Here is a 20369-nt window from a genome sequence, read left to right as displayed (position 1 = left end):
CTGCAATGTAAATGTTTTGTGAGTCCTTCCTCCATGGCTTATTTCAGACTGTGTGGATTCACACTGTACGCCTGTGTGCCGGTGGTTGCTATGGCACTGCTGCAGGCGAGGCTCCTGTCGCGCTTCGTTGCGAAAATTAAAGTTAAAATGAACGACTGGGGGCTGCCACTAACGTTCATGAAGCTTTTGGTGTGAGCGCAGGGTAACAAGTAGCTATTGGAAATGACAGGCTTTCTTTTCTGTTCTATCACCGAGGAGTAGTCCCACAAGATTTTTTTTTTGGCATTTTTATGCTTTATTGATAGTGTAGAGACAGAGTTGAAATGGGGCAGAGAGGGGAGTGACATGCAGAGAGCTACCGCGGGTTGGAATCGAACCCGGGTCCGCTGCTGGCCGAGGCCCATGGGGGGGACGCCCTACCAACTGAGCTAAGGGCGCCCCTCAAGTTAAATGCTTTTAATGTGAAGCGTAGCTGTAGGAAATGTTCAGCTGGAATTAACAGTAACTAATCTGCGAGCTACATCAATAGCCTAGTTTGTGTCGGAAAGAGTGTGATTTGTGACACAACGAAATAAACGATATTGCATAAAATTAAACGATAGACGTTTATGTTTCGTCAGACGATATATCTCGTCATATCGCACAGCCCTAGTGGCATCCTCTTTTTTTTTTTTTTGACATGTGACAAAAAAATGTGTAGATTTTAATTGAATTTACCTCTAACTTTTAGCAGGGGAAACACTGCATCCTGGATGTTTCTGGGAATGCCATTAAACGACTGCAGCAAGCACAACTTTATCCGATTGCCATCTTTATTAAACCAAAATCCATTGAAGCCCTAATGTGAGTTGGAGTTTTTTTTACATTCTATAGTTAAGATTTTTGTGAATGTAAAGTGTGACACTAAACGATAACCACTTGTCTTTTTCAGGGAAATGAATAAGAGGCAGACGTACGAGCAAGCTAATAAAGTCTTTGACAAGGCCGTTAAGCTGGAGCAAGACTTTGGAGAGTTTTTCACAGGTTAGTCTCAATGCCCATTTGGGTCACTGATGAATACTTGTGGCTCGGGTTTCTTTATTTTTTATGACAAATTAATCATTGCCATTTTTTAGGACTGACTTGGACAAAATACAATATTCATAATAAATATGTTTAAATAAGTGTATAATCGCTTTAACTGATGATGTGTCTAAGTGCATCAATAGATGTATATTAAACTATAATCGCTTTAAAATAAAATATATTTTTATTACCTTAGAATGAGCCTTTTATGTCTACATATTTGCAGGGCGAGCCGCCATGTTGCACCGCCATGTTTCTACTATAACGCAACGGACAAACAGCCATACATATTTTTCATATAGTTGGTATCCTGGGGAAATGAACCTTGAAATGAAGAAGTAATACTATAGACTAAATAACTACATCTTCACCTCACCACTTGATATTGTAGACAGACTTCTTTAGTTACTTCCTGTCCTTGAAGGCCAATTTATATAAAGTCTATGAAGCCACCATAGCTTCTGTTAATTCCTGAAGGGGGTAGACAAAACGGAGCATTGCAATCTAGAATCTCAACACTAGATGATGCCAAAATACGCAGTTATTAAACACTGTACTTTCTGGAAATTGTGGTAAATGTCAATCATAATTATCCTAAACCCCAAATGAACATATTTAAATGGCTTTAATTCCTATTCCAATGTACTATTGTCAATCAAATAATCCCCTAAAACAGAGAAAATGAATCGGAATTCATCGATTGCGATAAAAAAAAACAAAATCCGACTATTTCTCTTGTCTCAGCTATGATTAGTTTTAATTTCATTAGTTCCTAAATGTATACTGTACTATATGATATATAAAAAAAAAATCCCATTATAATTTTGGCGACCCTTATGTAGTGTTTATACGTTTTGTTTGACAACTCAAATGGATTGAATTGATGCAGATGAATTATTTATTGACTTATCAATAGGTCGACTAATGTCTCCATTGTAGTTCTGATGCAGCCAACAAACTCATCTGTCTTTTGTGTTTTGTGTCTGCAGCTATTGTACAGGGTGACTCACTAGAGGAGATCTACAACAAAATAAAGCTAATCATCGAGGAGCAGTCCGGTCCCTACATCTGGATCCCCTCCTCAGAGAAGCTCTGAGCTCCCTGCTGTCCCCTCTGCGTCCATGCAGAGCTTCCCCTCCGCTTACCTCCCAGAGACCCCACCCAGGCCCAAATAGCGCCCTCCCCCTCCCCTCTCCCTCACTTCCTTTTTGCAGATATGTTTCATATCAAGTTTTAGTGTCATCATTATGTTACTCTCTAAATGAAAAAGAAGTCTTATCACCATTACTGTGACTGTGCACACCCCTGCATGAGTTTCTCAACAAATCCATTCAAGACTGGAAATGCCATTCCAAAGGAATTTAACAAATGACAACAAAAGGGAAAAGGAATAAATCCTTTTTGTGAACCGGGACTGACTGAAGATCAGAATGTTTCACCGAAATCTGGAGAGAGAGAGGAACTGGGAATTTGTGAAGAAGTTGCAGGGAAAAACAGAGACAAATCATACCAAGTTGGAACACTTTGTAAATGTTCATCAAATCACATTTGAAAAGACACGCAAGATGAGAAGTGAAGACCAATTAATTTCTTTTTCTAAAAAGACTGGATCAAATCGAGCCCTGCTGATGGTACTGTACAAGGAGTCATCTCTCTTGTTTATAATGACTGAGGAAATTAGTGGAGCCTACAAACTGGTGATCTATTTATCACAAAACCAGCTTGCTGTTTGGTCGTCTGCCAGTTGTCTGTGCTGCAGCTGATAAAGACATCTCGGGAGGCGGATCAAGAGGAAGAAAGGCGTTGTGAAATCTCTACATTTATATTATGAAATCACAAGATAAATAAATTAAAGTCCCACTGGGATTTTACTACATATTAAAAACTACACATTTTACACTTCACTAGAATTGTCCATTTTGGAGGGCTGTTAGATTTAATTTTTTATTTTATTTTTTTTGTGGGATTATTTGCTTGTGGTTTTTAGCTGCTCTGTGTAAAGGATGGAGGTAGAGAAGTGTAACTGGGCTCTCTGCAAAACACCAAACTGCCTTACATCAAATACAAATTCTGTTTTGTGACTACCTGTTGTCTGTGTAGGGAGGCTGCACACAATTGACGTGGAAAAGAGAGGAGACTTTCTCATCTTTTCTTACTTTTTTGTGTCCTTCGACTGCCAGGGGGCCTGACTCGAGTGCAATAGATAAAACAATAGTCTCCCCTTCCGCAATAGATGAAACAAAGTCTGTGGGCGCCTTTTTCTCCCCTGCAAATTCAACCTTCCTTCCTGAATTTGGCCCATCAGATTACAATTTGGACAGCCAGAGCCTCCTAACTCACGTTGAGCAGCAGACCACCCTATTACACTCTCTGCCTTCCAAGAGGATTCTCTTCTGAATGAATGGTCACATGGTACTGTCCTATCTTGCCGCCATGACGGTGGCCTTAAAAACGGGTAGAACAAGACAATAATTGTATTGGATGTCCTAACAATTAAAGAGTCAATATAACCTGTTTTGGAGTGTCCCCTGTCCCCCTACCAAAAAATAACACTAAAGTTGGGTTTGATTAAACCTATATGCTTTGTGAATCTCTTGAACGTATGAATTCTTGATGAATCTTGTTGAACCACTGTGTTAAGCTCTTATTAGTGCATCTTGGGTGAGCTAGGCCAGCTCAGGAATCTTAACGTACAGATGCCATTTCCTCTTTCGACTGAAGGGCCACGTTTGGTAGACAACGGAGTTCATAGCTTTCAAATGTGAACTTACGAGTCCTGACAGTACTGTCACTTAGTTAAAGGCATACTTAGCGTTGTAATCAGGCTATATTATGTGTCTGTTCTTTTTTTTGCGAGGCGGGGAGCTTTTTCAAGGTCATCTTGTGTTTTAACCCTTTTTAGCCGGCTGCGTGGCATCACCGGGATTGAAATGACCTGCTTCACCCTCCCATGCAGATCTTTGCACCGTATGTTCATGTGTGCATATGAGTGAGCACTACCGAAGAAGGAATACAGTTTTCCCTGATCGTGAACGATACCACTTTCCTCCCTCAGCTTTTTAAAGAGGGCGAGGGTTTTTTTTTTTTTACTTTTTCTTCTCAGAGAGCCAGACCCAACAGGAAGTGGCAACCTAGACCTCTGGATCCCCCCTCTATTCTCTCCCACCCACAGAGCACCTGTACCTGCAGGCATTTTCTGAACAGGTGTGCCCACCTGCCAGGCACCACTGCTAAACCAGCTGTCATTACCTGTGTCGACAAACCAGAGTTCAGGGAATAACCGAAGGGAACAGAGCCATTTATAAACTGCTTGCAGACTGTTTCAAAGGGTGTGGTAGCTGTACAATGTATATAAAGCCCCCTAGCAGATCCCCCTCACCTGTGCTTCATGCATGTGTGAATCAAACTGGGACAAACATGTTTTATAGACCACAAATGTCAGGTAAGTAAAGTTTGAGCTACTCTTGAGATATAATTTCCATACAAATGTGCTGTATTGTTGGTAATTCTCTTCAAAATGCCTATTGGGAAAACTTAACTAGTCAGTTGGGAATTCAATTCCCTCAAGTAGGGCCTGTCTACATGTGATTTCTTGTGGAACGTGTCTGGGTGTATAGATTTAATTAAAAAAAAATATATATATATATATATACATACATATATTGTAAAATAATTTAAAAAGAGATGCAGGCAGAAACCTACATAAAATCACAGAACCCAGGAGCATTGATCAATACATCATTAGAAGTTAAGAATTGGTCCTCTCTGGTGTTTAGTTGAAATACAGCTGACTGTTAACAATGTGTGCGGTATTCATACCTCAGTCAGCCATGTCAAAGCCCAAAGAACTTGATTTCATTTGACTCTTTCCATTGAGTTTGTGGTATATAACGAAAGATGGAACCTGGATGCGTCTGTGTGTGTATAATTGATGAGGGGTCTTTGTTCTGAGAGAAATGATGACATATATGCTTTTATTTTTTGGGTGGGGGGTCAGGGTTCTTGTTTGTACTTTTGGGTGATGATGTTTATGTTATAGCACATCTGTGCAGTAAGTGCTTGCAAACATGAACCCTTTGATTGTACAGTAGTTTCCTTCCTGTCACTGCAGGTGGTACAGCCTATCAGGACACTTGGCCTCATGGTCTTCCTTGTCCTAGTCATGAGGGAACACAGTCCTGCAACTTTTGTTTGGGTTTTATTTTGGGACTTGACAAGAGTTTATTTGTTTGAAAATAAAATATGTGACTCAGTTATGATTTTGATGTGCTTGTTATTCTGCTTTTAGTGACTCAGTGGCTTGGAAAAAGATTAAAATAATTACAGATTTTTGAAAAAATTAAAATATTAGTTGGTATTTTAAGCCTTTTATTGACAGAAGGCTGAAGAGAAAGGCAGGAAACATGGTGGGAGAGAAGTAGTTCCCAGGCCAAAATCAAACCAGAAACAAACATGGTGTTTTAACCACTAGTAAGCTGCCCCACGAGTAACAATTGATCAAACTGGAATATTTCATGAACAGTTAACCACAAAAAACATTAACATTAAGCTGCAAAGAGTCAATATAAGTTTTCAATTTAGATTCCCAGTTCTGTTATTCTTCCATGATCAGGTTTTTCTTGGCTTTGTCCAACCTGTCCAGGATTTCACTGTAGAGACCAGACATCTGCGGGTAGACAAGAAACAACTGTGGAAAGGGTTTTGACTTAAAAAGTCTACAATGATGGTTGTAACCTAATCCAGCATAAGGCTTGTGGGTTTCTTTGGCCATACTTGCAGGATGATTCAAGTTCTTATCATGCTCCACTACCACAACCACCACCCCAGTCTGCTTTATCCCCTCCCTTCTTCTCCAGCGGTCCCCTACCTGTGTCTCGTAGCTCTCTCTCAGCGAACCCAGGTGACGGATGAAGCTCATGGCGAGGCCGCACCACTTCTCAGCCTCGGGGTACTGGGCCAGGCTGTACAGCAATATCCCTGTGTTCCAAGCCCGAGTGAGCAACCACAGGGTCTCCATTTCTGGGAAGTCGTGTGGCTGCACAGAGGAACAGGAAGAGGTTCAAAAAGGCCATTCAACAGAGGCCACCTGGGTAACTCACTCAAGCCAAGTGTATGGGAGGAAATCTGTGTTAACAGTGGGTAGAGCTTGTGAGCAACTTTTATCCAATTCATCCCTTCTGCATGTGCTAACCTTTACCAATTACTTCTTAAACAGACTGTCAACAAACTCAAAAGGTGTTCGATTTCTTAAGTGTAATTTTTTTTCACACCACTTTAATCTTGGGCTTTAACTTTGAGCCAAATAAATCCTCAGTTTTTTGTGTAATAATTCAATATGAAAGGGGGGAATATGCACTGCCTCCAAAAGCAGTGTAATGTCTCGGTAATTTGATGCCTCTTTCAGAGCTGCAGCTCACCGGCAGGCGCAATGACTTGTACAGCACATTAACATTCAAATTGGCAGGAAGGGGATGGTGAATGGAAGCATCTGCTAATTGAAGTGCGGCTGAAAGCCCATTGATAAAAAAAAAAGAAGGAAAAAAAGAGGCTTCTAGAACAGCAGGCGAGTGGTGAGTGGAAGAGAGGGGGTTAATTATATGGCAGGGAGCAGTTCTGTTGGAGGGAACAGGAGGTGGGAGCCAAGGGGATGGCGACATGTGATTGGTGCTGACTCACTGCGGCTGTGATGACGGACAGGGCCTCCTCGTAGTAGTCCCACACCTCCTCCAGCACATGGGCCTCCACCTCTGACACACCGGTCGGGAGGGACAGCTTGATCAGACTGTGAACACACTTGCTAAGAAGACAGGGACACAAAAACAGTCATGCAATAAGAATCCTTTTTCATCCAAATGAGCACTTTGATGGCATGGATTTTAAATGAAATATCATGGGTATTTTCATGCAGAGTAGTGTTATGCCTGCAACGGGCCAGGTCCGCCTGTGGTTGTTTCTTGTGCAGGGAGAGAGCAACCCTCAAGGCCTTCTTACACAGCAGAGGAAAGTGGGCTGGAGGCTCCATAGCTAAGGCTACACACAGAAAAGACAAGATGTCAGCTTACTGCAAATACTTCAAACTGTATGTTTCTATGAGCATGTTGGTAAGAAGACTAACAATACTAACCAAAAAATACTAACCCTTCTTTTCTTTTTTTTATTACCTGCAATGGTTTCTAGCACCTTGGTTTCAACTCTGTCGAGCTCCAACACTGACTCCAGCACCGTCTCAACCTTTGGGTCATTCAACTTTGCACGAGCTTCAAATTCATACAGAAGCAGAAGTGTGTCGGTTGGGTCCATTGGGAAGTTTCCTGTAAGTACATGTTGACAATGTATTGCTTTAGCTCCATTTTGAATCATGGAAGATGTGCAAATATTATTATTCGGATAGTGTAGCTACTTGATGTACCTGATGCTTTCAGGGTTTTCCAGACCTCCCAACAGATCTGAATGTGCTCCAGAGCCTGAGAGAGCTCCTCGGTCTGTGAACCAAACAGAAACATACTTAAAAGCGTTCTGAACTCATCGTCGCCATCTCGTGGTCAGTTCCTGTTCAAAGGCAGTTGGATTAAAATGGAACACCTACGCCAGCCAGTGGTGTGCACAGGTAGACCTGAAGTGGTGCTGAAGCACCTGCCCTTTTCCCCTGGCCCAATCAAGTGCCCTTTTGAAAAAAATAAAAATCTGAAAGTTCGTTTTTGTTTTTGTTTTTACAGTGTATGTGGCCCATGCCGACATTATCATCTATAAATGCTCAACGATTAAAAATGTTTGACAATAATGCCCCAATAAATATGCCCCCCCTCCTCCTCCGCACACACTTCCTTTGTCAACGTGAACGCGCAGAGTGGACACAAACCATGTCCATGACAAACGGAGGCGCGTTGCCGCAGCAGTTCACAGCTGCTGCACACACACACCTACTCCCCGGCCTGCCCCACCAGCGAGGTAACACATACATTGAATGGAGTCAAGAGTGTATTGTTTGCCCCCTAAGCCTCAGTTGCCAAGCTATAACTTGCATTTATTTGTCTCTGTTTTAAAGTAGCCTCTATCATGCAGCGCCACACAGCTGAGCATAAATTAGCCGACTGTCCTGCTTAACAAGCTAGCCCAAAACAATAATAGATATGACGTGATGAACACAACTAATGTCGGCGGAGTTTGTCATTGGTGCAGCATGTGAATCTATCAGTATGCTGAATATTTAGTGTTGGTTGGGTTTTCTTTAGGCTATATAATTAACACGTGCATTAATTTATTTGCTAAATGACAAACAGGCAATTCCCAATTGCCTGCAGAACAAGTAGCCTTGTGCCTGGTTGTAATGTAACCAAGCAGTCTTATTTATATGGTAGGTCTCTTTTTATTGACAAATTGCAGTATAATGCCTAGAAAGGAGAGGTTAAAAAGGAAAAAGAAAGGGAGCTACAGCAGGCAGCCCAGGGGAGCAGCTCTCTGCTCTCCTGGATGAAAGCATCCACCAGCAGCAAGAAGGAAGATGAAGATGAAAGGTCAGAGTCAAGACCAGAGTCATGTTAACTGTTCGTGGCCTTTTTAAGCTCAGATTTTAATGTTGAACTGTTCCTCAAATGTTATTGAAATATCTTAAAAGCTGTCCACACATTTTATTTTAACTACGCAAAGTGGATGGTGGTACTAAATCAGTCATGAAGCTATATAAGCTAATTATATTATTTTGTCCCAACCATAAGTTATTTCTGTTACAAGACTTGCAGTAATCTTGTATTTACCTTAATAGGATATTATTAGTACGGAGATCAGGGGCCTAACGAAGACTTCAAAGAGAGAATTCGACTGACTGTTTTTTTTTCAAACATGTACATTTTTTCTTTCTGCTTTTTGGTGAGTCTGTCTCCAAATTATTCCAGAAAATAGTACTAAATAGCCCACATTGACACAGGTGATTTAGCCTTAGCTTTCTTCTCAAAGTGCACCTGATTGATGAATTTTACTTTAAAAGGTTCACATTTTTCTTACGGGGGAGCATTCCCCCGGACCCCCTTAGAAGGTCCAGGGTCCCAAACACAGTCTCCCAAATTCCTTTGAGAAACACCCTATGTGTGGCCGGGTATTAAAAGTCATTAGGCCTGAAGAAAGTCAAGGAGTAGTTATAACACTGAAGAGCCTCAGAATAGTTATTGGCCTGGGAAGACAGACAGAACATTAAGTTATCCTTATGCGTCCCTGCATGGAAGTATTCCTTACATGCTTGGGTTTGGTCTTAAGGAAACCATAGCATCCGAAATTAAACCCAAAACACTGAGAAAACCCCCTTAAAATGATTTGGTCATTCATCGATAGAATATATTGTGCCCTTTTTTTTGCAATGAGCACCTGCCCCCCAACATGTCTGTGCACGCCACTGACGCCAGCACTAATAATGTGGTTAGTCACTTCTCTTTTCCACTGGTTTTGTGGATGGAGAGTGGGTGACGCACCTGGGCAGAATAAGGAGATTTCCTGCAGAGCTCCAGAGAGGCTGCAGCAGCCATTAGCAGACAGGTCTTTTGGCCCAGGAGCAATGTGCGATCAGGAGGACACAGCTGGGAGAGCTATGGGTTGATGCACATATACACACATGTATGACAAAGGATTGCAATGAACTAAGACTGTGGTGTGTGTGATCTGAATGTGGTTTGCAGCCCAGAACAAACTAGAACATTTAAATAAAAAAAGCAAAAACAAAGTAGTTCTTTCTGTCCATGATAAATCTACTCGATATCAAACAGAAGAAGCTTCTATGTATAGTGGCGTTCTTAGGTATGAATGCAGGCACTAAAATGAAATATGATCAAATGAAGCTAAGAAATGCATGTTAGATTCTAGGTATTCAGATACAAGTAAGGTTGGATGTAACCATCATGATGGAATCACTGTGATTGTTTTGTGATGAACTTAAATGTTAATTTTTTTTAAAGCAATGTTAATCCCTTTTGTCTACACCCACGTACTGTAGATATTGATTCATTCCACTGGCAAAGCTAATAAGGGCACTTGCCTGGTAAGAGAGTACAAAGAAATCCCTCATTCTGTCAGGGCTGCTCTCGCACTGCAGAGCTGAGTTCCAAGCTGTAACAAGGACACACACACACACACACACGCATACACACCATACACACACACACAAAATGAAGGTGCTGCAATATTTTAAGTGATGGCACACCATGTCTGATTAAAGTGACAAGGAGAGTCGTATTACCAATCTTCCTGAACCAGTGAGCTTCCTCTGTGCGCTGCTCAACAGTCATGTGAGATTGGTGTGAAACTTTCTGCAGAGCTGCAAATGGCAAACAAAACATTTGTGGCTTGTGACGCACAGCAGATGCTGTAGTTGAGACATTTCTTCTATGATTGCAGTTAAACCCCTGGTGAATATGTTCTTACCCATTTTTAGATATGGCAGCAAGACATCCAAATTCACGTTCCTACATTGGGGGGGCATGTAGTAAATGTAAATCTGTGTTTGGATTATAAAAGCATCATCAATAACAATATATAATCACACTCTATTTGGTTCCTTCCCCTCACCTCGTCTCGTCACTCGATGTTTCTATTGTGGAGAGCACAAGTCGAACCAAACACCTATTAAAAAGATGAATGGAGAAACTGCTGTTGACCTCCTTTATTTCACCTACTAACTGTATTATACAGAAACACACTTTCAGTGAAGCAAGGGAATATAGGTCAGTGGATCACACAGGTTTATGGAAAAACGAACAGACCCGCCAGAATTTCTCAGTAAATAAGCCATCTCAACTCAATGTTTTCACTTTATGTGTGAAACTCTACCATTGTGTTTTGTCTACATGGTCTCAGAACAAGAATACTGCATGCTTCAAAGAAAACTAAATAAATACAGGGCTCAAGACTTACCTTTTTTACTAGGAGCACTGGCGCCCCTAACTCAGAATTTTTAGGGGCGCAAGCAGAAAATTTAGGGGCACACCTTAAATAGACCTGCAACTATTCAAATATTTCCCAATTTTGACTATATTAGACATACTGATATTGTATTTCCAGCATGTTTTGGACCACACTGACAACAGATGATACAGTTCATTGTGTTTTTGATTTTGCAACGCCATTTTTTTAGGAAAGGGGATTTTTTTTACCCATTTTCACCACTACCCATTCTATATCTGAGCCCTCTGAGGGGGTTGGGGGCTGCTATCAGACAGGCCGATTGAGTGAGTGCTGTCAGCAGTGAGGAGGAGCAGAAAGAAACCATTGCTACTCAGCTCGGGTGAGCACATTTTTTTTTTTAAAGTTGCAAGATGTGTCTCTGGTCTTTAACAGCCTTATCGCTATGGCGGCCGCGGAAAGTCTGCAAATATAGCGGAAAAATTTGCCAGTTGGCAACATGTTAAATACTTGACGACAGCAGGACACTGAGATGAGAGTAGGTCACGTGATCCGCTCAGTTGATCACTGGTCAGTGGTCAGTCACTGATCACTCGCGGACTGTCCATTGTCTCTCTCTCTGTCTCTCTCAAAGGACTTACAATAATAATGAAAAAAAAAGCTAGTTGTAAAAAAGCACTCGCACTGTCTCAAAAAATGGTCGCAAAATGCCCTGAAATATATATTTTTTTTTTTATTCAACGAATTCAGTTTGTTTCTAAAGCAATGTGTAGTAGGCCAACCTGTAACGGTTTCTTACTTCTTTACAGCTTTCATGTCAGCGTTATTTTTATCAGAACAAATTTTATTTGTTTCCCCTTCAGGCAAATTATTTAATGTATGACACAATTAATTTGTATATTCCAGTTTTCACAGACCTGAGAGCAGTCAGAACCTGAGCTTCATCTTTGGAGTTTTCACATAAGCTTTCAAGGGCGTTCATGGCAGTGTCCTGCTGTTCATTCTGTCAGGGAAACAAACAAACTCACGATCATCATTATTGCCACCACCCACCAGTCATAATTACTCACAATGATACAATATACTACAGATAAGATTCCTACACATTTTCTTTTTATACAAATCATTTTTTACGCCTTAAAGAAACCCAGATTGCTGGTTGCTGTCTTGTATGGTTGGTTGATAGTAGCTTTTGAAAGGGAATGTCCACTTAGCTTGTTTTTTATTTAACTAATATCACGATGAGGTGAATCTATTTGTAATAACAATATAATCGTTGTCTTGTAACTAAAGCTGAATATCAAAATTATCTATACATATTCATATATTTTAAAACAATAGGCTGGGGAGGTGGTGGGCAGTAATGTTCTAACTCTGATCCCAGTTGACTATTATGACCCAATAGTGTGGATCTTTTTCTGGGAACGTTCCCATAAATGCTGTCCTCCCCAGGTCCCAACCCCTTCTGCACAGGCGCCCTCACTAATCAGTGTGAGTGCAGTGACAAGGACATGATCCCTCATTGGCTTCCAAACCCACAAACTCTGCCAATTGTGTTAAATCTGGCATCTGTCAAAGCTGCAAGTGCCTCTGTTAAGGACTCAACCCAGGTTTTTGAAGCCCTATAACATCATTATAATACCATTAGACTTGGAAACTGACAATTCCATCAGACCAATCAAATTGGATTCCCTTTTATTCTACAATTTATTTATTTTCGACTGGTGTACGGTGCCGAGTAATGTGTCCTGTTGATCAGTCCTACCTCCAAAGCAATCTGAGCAGCTAGACTGAGAAGGTTGGAAGCAGCGTTCTCAGATACCAGCAGCTTGTCCTCACTGGCCACAACACTCTTGGACAGAAGTCCCATTGCATTCACTGCCTCTGCAGCTGGTAAATAAAACACAAAACAGCCTCTTCACCACAGAAAATATGCGGAAATGTAGCAGTAGAAATTTAAACGGCAAGACACCTGTCCCACGTGCTTTAACTGCAGCGCGTCACACAACTTGTTTTTTGTCAGTACCTTTCTCCACATTGTTCTCCTGCACTGCAATCTTGTAAACACTGAACTGAGTGAAAATGCTATCTGGATCACATCTCTCTGCTTCTTTAACCGCTTCTTTGGCCTGAAAAAACACAAGTTTTCACATAAATCACATACAAGAACATGAGCGGTAAAAATGTGGTTGGAGTAGTTACCAGTGGCTGATAAGATAGAGAGATGACCCGCTAGACCAGCAACTAAGCATGTTTTCCCTGACAGACTTGTTGCAGTTTTGACTCACGTTGTCTTACCTTTTCCAGTTGCTTAAGTTGGAGGAAACAGGAAGCTCTGTTCCTCTGCAGTTTGGCTGAGTTGGGCTCCATCTGACCTGCCTTGAAGAAACTCAAGGAGTAGTTATACCACTGAAGAGCCTCAGAATAGTTATTGGCCTGGGAAGACAGACAGAACATTAAGTTATCCTTATGCGTCCCTGCATGGAAGTATTCCTTACATGCTTGGGTTTGGTCTTAAAGAAACCATAGCATCCGAAATTAAACCCAAAACACTGAGAAAACATGCAGAGAGAGGTGGACCAACAGCCTTCTTGCTTTAAGGCAACAATGCTGATCACATACTGATAACTATGTGTAGTACACCATTCAATTATCCAGTGAATAATGCTAAACAACCCTGTGTTTGGCATACCTCAAAGTGTTTAGATGCTTTATCCCACAGCATGACATGTAGACCTGTGAGGGCCTGCGGGGTCAGCTGTTTTCCTGTATAGTGGCCTGTGGGGGTAAAAAAAAAATACTAATACAAAAGCACATCTACAATGCATTTTCTACATTTATTAATAAATTGAATATGTCATTTATATTATAATAAAGACTTATTCTGGAGCTGTAATGCAAAAAATGAAGTACCAGTGATGATATCCTCTATTTTCTGTTTGCCCAACAGCTCCTTTCCTCTCTGCAGCAGTAGCTCAATGTGCAACACAAGAGCAGTTCCCAGGTCAGGGGACGACTCAAAATGCTGACAAACACGTTTTAAATACTCAAATGCCAGCACTTCTCTAAAAAATTAAAATAAAATCACAATGGATATTATTCAGAGTTGAACAGTATGTAGATGGGCATTCCTACAAGGTTAATGTGAATATATGTTCACTTGTTCATGTTAGGCTATGTTTGTGTGTTATACATTTTTATCAAGAGCCAAGTGAGAGCAAATACATTTTTACCTGTCTGTAGACATGAGTAGTTTCACTGTGTTCAGACACACTTCAAGAGAAACTTTGGATTCCAGCATCTCACTAAGTCCTGAAACATATTTTATGATTTGCTGTTATATTTACATTAAACTCTGCTTCAGTCACACACAGTTATACTTAGCAAGGTCCCAGTACACAACAATATTTTATAAACAAAGTAGCTCTGCTGGAACACCTGACCTTATCTGTAAAAGCCAAGTATGTAGTAACTGTAGACAGCTGTTTACTGAAAATATTATTTCTGTACAGGTTAACTAATCAGCAGTCTTTTTTTTTTTTTACTAATCCACTTCAATTCTAGTTGGCCAGTGACTCAAACCAGGAACATTTCAGTCTAAAATCTACTTATCTGACCTCTCAGCCACTGACACCCAGCTCCTGCCTATGTTAATGAAGTTCTGCATGAATAATTGAATGAGGTCGGGTAATGACTAACCTGCTTTGATATGATCGTCTGCAGCCCCACACCTCAGGAGTATTCTGATCTTTAAGTAGAGGCCAGAGACACTCACACATTCCTGTAATATTGCACAATGCTTTTATTTTTGTATTGTGTAAGAGCATGTTCCAAAATACATAAGTCAATTATAATGTCAAAATAAATTCTCATACCCCACCTTGTTGGCTAAGCTGACACTATTAAGAGCCTTCTCCTGAAACCTCTGACAGTCCCACTCTAAATAAACAGTGGCAAGAAGCCTCAAAACCTTGGCCTTTTGATAGGAAAAGAAATTGATAAGAAAATTACAAATTGTATTAGCGCCTACTGTTGTACTTAACTTTGTATTGTTTTGTTTTTTTCACCTGGGCTTCGGGTCCTGGGGCGTATTTCGCATTCATTTTCCCAATGTCGTAACTTTGGCTGAACAAAAAAAAAGTAGAACATGTTGTTTTCCGGCTACATTCTTATCCCTTTTCTGTAGAACTGTAATGTTATATTTACCTCAGCCAAAATGCACTGTCCTCAAACTTTGTCATATTGTAAGTGTCTATTCCAAAGTTGTAGCACATAAGGGAGAGGTACGCAGTCTGCATTGAAAAAGTATATTTACAGGTAATATCCCCCACACTCTCCAAAGCAATATGTAGTGTAAATGTCAAATAACAATATTTTGCTTACATCTTTTGGTAGCCGCAGAAGCATGTCTTTACAGCGCTGAATGAGAGCCACAGCCTCGTGGTTCTTTCCTGTACTTATGGCCTGCAAAGAAGATTCTTTAAGTTCATTAAATGGCAGCAAACAATATAACATTGCCTATCAGCACAATATGAGATCCTCCCCCCCCCTCTCATTGTTTTATCAGTTCACATTTTAGCTGTCTCACACTTCACACTGCAAGTCTGTCAGAATAGCACTTACTCAGCTGCCAAATATCACAAGAACAAATATTCACATTAAAGGTGTTGAACATCACATGTGCTGCAGCTCACCGATTCTGCCTGGCATGAGAGAATTCGGAGCAGATCCTTCTCTACATCCCCCTTGGATGAAGTCATGTCAGCTGCTCCGTCACCTCTGGAAGTTAGTTGGCTATAAAGGGTTTCCAGGCCCTGGGGGGTTATTACATGTTGATTAATTTGTTAAGACACAGTATTTCTGTTTGCTCAATAGTTTTTTAATTCACCTTGAGAGCTAGCCTTAAGAAGTTATCTGCCATCTGGGGATTTTTGCAGTCCAGCCAGGTTCTCCCTGTTTTGCTTGCCATCTGTAAACATTAGACATTGACCAAACAGACCTTTTCTTTTTTAAATGTAGAGCACTGTCAGAGGGTGCCTACAGTCTTGCTTACTAGGATCTGCTTGCGGATGGCGCCCTCTGTCGGATTCTCAGGCTCACAGCAGTACAGCAAACTGCATGCGACATGACGCACTGGGAATATTACGTAAAAAAAAGACCATGACTACCCCTGCTTGCACTTCAAACACAGTGTCATAATTTCATATAATATGTCTTTTAGGGATTTTCAACTATTATGATCATCAGTGAAGCTATACTCAGGTTGCGTTCCAAATCGCATACTTTCTACTATATAGTATGCAGAAAAAAGAATTAGGATGTCCCGATTCTTGTGGCCAGATTTAGGATGGTTAGAAGTACCCGGATGTCCTACTTCATGCGGCCAAGATTGTTAGTGTTGAAAACTGCATCCTATTTGGGCGATTCTGACCCACAATCCAGTGCGCAAGTGAAGTGACGTCACATCGACGAAGCCTCCATATGAAAACAAACGGGGATGCGACGGATATAAAAGCAAGAGGCAAGATCAAGGCGCAATGTTATGATGAAATAAGAGAGTAAAGTATGTCCCAATAGTATGCCTACTGCATCCTAACTAGATTATTTTTATCGTTGGATGTAGTATGTAGAATAGAAAAAAGAAAGAGTATGCGATTTGGAACGCAACCTCAGTCTCAATGTCAATACTGCTGCTAGAAGTGTACCTTTGGCTTTCTGATTTTTACTTAAAGTGGTGCCCACATTCTTAGTAACTGCCCAGTTCCACAGCTGGATGGCACACTCCTCAACCTGTGATGAGTTAGAAAAAGTAAAATGCATGCAACCGACTTAATTCTGACAACTTAATGGCCTCATCAAGATAACCCAATGCTATATTGGAAAAAAAAAGTGACATAAAAAAAACACCAAATAGGTATGTATAAGAGTAATAATAGCACTATGAAATGTTATAGTACATTCCTCTGTTGGACTGTTGGCTATTAGTCAAGCTCTGTAACACACTTTTAACTACCTGTGGATCTGCTATTTTGGGGAAATCCTCCAGGCCAGAGACTTCGGAGAAGAGTTTCTCTATCAACTCATCATAATCTGTTGGTTGTTTCTGCAGCAGGTTCTCTGTGAGTGCTTGGGTATATAGAGAAGCAATTACAGACATGTTGACAGGACGAGAACAAGGCAACAGCAGACACCACTAACCTAAACTAGTGGTCAGTGTCATTTCTGACACAGTATAGCACATACCAAGACATGTTTTACCAACTAGCCTGACATCAGCTGTCATTTCACAATGGCAAACAAAAGGGGAAATGGGCGAGCTCACCACAATCATATCATCATCATTCCTGGAAATAAGTTAAAATGTTTACCCCAAATAAAGTTAGTGTCGCAATAGCTTGTTTCATTCTGGTGTGTCTCTTGAGGCAATTTTAAAAGCAATTTGATATTTTGTTGTTGCTCAAAGTTCTAACTCACATTTCAAAATGACATATTAATCTGTTGATACTGACGTGACCAGTGACTGTTACCGGTAGATATTATGAAATTCATAAATACCGGTTTCCAAATAGCAAAGTATTCTACAAAATGAAATTGAGAAAAAGTCTTCAAAGGTTGAGAAGCTATAATAACCTGTAAAATATCAGTATTTGTTCGTTTATTAGTTCATTTACTGTGCAAAGATTAATTATTCAGGCATGTGATTATTTTTTTAATTAACTTTGTTGGGTCAATTCAGCATCACTGTCCTTCATCATTTTGAACATTCAGGTGAAGCTAACTAACCATCATATCATCTATATTAGACTGTATAGCCTTCTGCTGTTCTCCCATATAAAATTAATTTTGGTCACGACTAGCGAGGTAAAAGGCTGACAGAAGAACAGTGGAATTCAATGCAGAGGTAAAGTTAGCATACATAAAAAAGCACTAGTTTGACACTTGAGCTACGTTGTTTAGTAATGTTAGCTTATTTGAGTACAACTTATTTGTAGCCAAAACTGTGTCTAAACAATACTTGCTAAAACAAATAGAAGTAAACCCGAGTGAAGGGGATAGTTACTCACATTTCACAGTTGAAACAAACCGCTCCATGCTGTTTATGTTGAAGTTTAAAAAAAAATCTTGAGCCAGCTCCTCTCCACTGCACGAGCTTGTTTGATTTACAGCTATCGCTAAAGCCCGCGAAATCTAACAATGAATGCAGGGTAAAGAAGCTTAAAGGTAACACAAAGTCAACATTGAGATTATGCTTAGTTTAGTAAGACTTCCCTTGGCTTTTTAGCTTTAAAATATATATAGGCGTAGGCCTATATATTTATATATACAGAAACTGCTTAATATTAACCAGAATTATTAGTTTTTTTTAACATTTGGCTGAGTTAAATTACAGATAGCAGCAGCATTATTATGTGACAATTTAGAAACATTCCTAGCATATTAAAATATGCTAATTTGAGCTAAGCTAGCATTAAAGGTGCACTATGTGACTTTGAGTGTGTCAGAGAACTGAACATTGTATGAGCTATATTCGCAAAACTGAATAAATAAACTTTTCTCACAGAAACATTGGATTAGGCTACTTGGATACTGTTTGAAGTGAGAACGCTACCTGTAAAGCTACTGTTTCACTGTTTACAGCAGCAGGGCCCACATTTTTGTTTAGAAACATATTCTAGTCTAACATTTGGGTACCTCAAAATGTAAACAAATCCCCCTCTGAAACTGCATAGTGTACCTTTAAATGATATTGATATAGCCTAACTACAAGAGATAGATAGATAGATAGATAGATAGATAGATAGATAGATAGATAGATAGATAGATAGATAGATAGATAGATAGATAGATAGATAGATAGATAGATAGATAGATAGATAGATAGATAGATAGATACCTTATTCATCCCAGAATAAAAAAAATTGTTTCAGTAGCAAACAATATCCTTATCAAACATTTTATTTGCAATACAAATGAATAATGTGCATTTATTGGAGTCGGCACAGAAGGAAGTCAGTGTAGATGCTTATTGCTGTTGGCAGGAATAACCTTTTGCTATAGCCCAGCTGAAGAAGCTCTCACTAAAACACTCTGCTGTATAGGGGGTGTGTAGTCATGTCCATTATCTTCAGGAGCTTGTGCAACATCCTTATCTCCACATGCAACTCTAGGGGCTCCAGAGCAGCCCCCAGCACAGACCTATGACTTCTGTATCATTTTGTTCAGTTTCTCTGATACTGCTGCGCTGCCCCAACTGATGGCTACATAGGAAATTGCACTTTTCACAACAGACTGGTAGAGGATATGCAACATCTTGTTGCACTCATTGAGGATATAAGCTTCCTCAAGAGGTAGAGTATTCTCTGTCCCTTTCTGTGGACAGCCTCCATATTACATTTCAAGTCCAGTCTGTTGTCCAGGTGAACGCCCAGCTGTTTGTAGTCCTCCTCCACCTCACCATATCTACTAGGATGGTAGTAGTGTTCAGATACGTTTCCTGGTCCTCCCAAATTCCACAACCATCTCCCTCGTCCTTGTTACATTTAAGAGGATGTGATTTTCGCCCCATGCCACATAGCTGTCCACCAGTTCACTGTACTCTTCTATCTTCTGTTCAGAACCGACACTTCCCTAAACTGCTGAGTCGTCTGAATATTTCTTGTCATGACAGGAATATTCAGATGATTCAGCTGTTGTGTGGTGTGTCAGTGCTGGACAGGAGATACAATATAACTACCTTGATGGTTACAATACAGATTGTAGAAAAAGGCGTATTTTACAATACTGATTTTGACTTGGTTAACAAAGCTGCCGCAAATTAATTATGGGTACACTACATCTAGTGGCACATCATGCTAGCACGGTGGCACTGTAAATGGAACAGTGCCACCATTAACTATCCATTACACTCGCTTTTTAAAAAGCTCTAAAGTATAATCTGATACTACTGAAATAGTAACTTTGAGATGTTTTGCCCTCTTAGTTTCCTCTTTAAACGTGGGTTGATCTCACTTTTAAAATAATTCATTCAGGCAGTGCCAAACAAACAAAAAAGAAAGGCCCTAAAGTGTTCATTTCCCTTTCCTGCAGGTCTACATATATAAAATGTACTCCAGGCATGCACCACTACGTTTTGGAAACCAATACTCTTAAGTTTTTTATTCAGCCACAACAGGCCCATTTAACAAAAGTAACCCAATAGTTTGGTCAACGTGACTAAACCTGAGACTGGTCCACTTTTAAAACAGTCAAGTAGTCAGAGCAGGCAAGCAAATTAACTCTGTTCAGAGAGTGCTCTGTTGTTCTGAGATCTTCAGTGGAACCCTAAATGTGACACTTGTTCTAATGGTGTACATTTCTTTTCCAATATACCTTTAATTGGATTGCATTTTGAGTTGATGAATTTTTATTTCAAATGAACT

General features: G+C 40.2%; 2 protein-coding genes across 12 annotated transcripts in view; one reads left to right on the top strand and one right to left on the bottom strand.

The window, feature by feature from the left end:
* Window positions 1-5318, top strand: part of dlg3 (discs, large homolog 3) — a gene marked incomplete at its 5' end in the record, with an annotated part of 84727 nt that extends 79409 nt beyond the window's left edge. For 7 of the 11 annotated variants that reach the window (XM_080035549.1, XM_080035548.1, XM_080035544.1 and 4 more), the window contains 3 exons: window positions 734-843; window positions 932-1023; window positions 2055-5318. In XM_080035549.1, coding sequence (XP_079891675.1) covers window positions 734-843; window positions 932-1023; window positions 2055-2161 — 309 coding nt within the window. In that variant the 3' untranslated portion in view covers window positions 2162-5318. Of the gene's footprint in view, window positions 1-730; window positions 844-931; window positions 1024-2054 lie in introns of all 11 variants that reach the window. The other 4 variants (XM_080035546.1, XM_080035539.1, XM_080035540.1 and 1 more) reach the window with 1 other exon arrangement.
* Window positions 5319-5606: 288 nt separating this feature from the next.
* tex11 (testis expressed 11) lies at window positions 5607-18042 on the bottom strand (the record flags this gene model as incomplete). The annotated part of the gene is given in 30 exon segments (XM_080035733.1): window positions 5607-5731; window positions 5933-6100; window positions 6742-6862; window positions 6987-7095; window positions 7227-7376; window positions 7475-7547; window positions 9528-9641; window positions 10088-10158; window positions 10289-10366; window positions 10474-10514; window positions 10618-10671; window positions 11868-11953; window positions 12716-12840; window positions 12977-13079; window positions 13249-13386; window positions 13643-13728; window positions 13864-14015; window positions 14184-14262; window positions 14650-14731; window positions 14831-14926; window positions 15018-15075; window positions 15157-15242; window positions 15334-15414; window positions 15645-15779; window positions 15782-15829; window positions 15833-15919; window positions 16004-16083; window positions 16656-16740; window positions 16964-17076; window positions 18015-18042. Coding segments are annotated over 30 exon segments (2799 nt in total). The 3' UTR covers window positions 5607-5659.
* Between the last annotated feature and the right edge of the window lie 2327 nt (window positions 18043-20369).

This window comes from Ammodytes marinus (genome assembly GCF_949987685.1).
Source record: "Ammodytes marinus genome assembly, chromosome: 10".
In the NCBI taxonomy this organism is placed as follows: domain Eukaryota; kingdom Metazoa; phylum Chordata; class Actinopteri; order Uranoscopiformes; family Ammodytidae; genus Ammodytes; species Ammodytes marinus.
The sequence above is the reverse complement of the archived record's forward strand: the minus strand, read 5'-3'. Positions and strand labels throughout refer to the sequence as shown.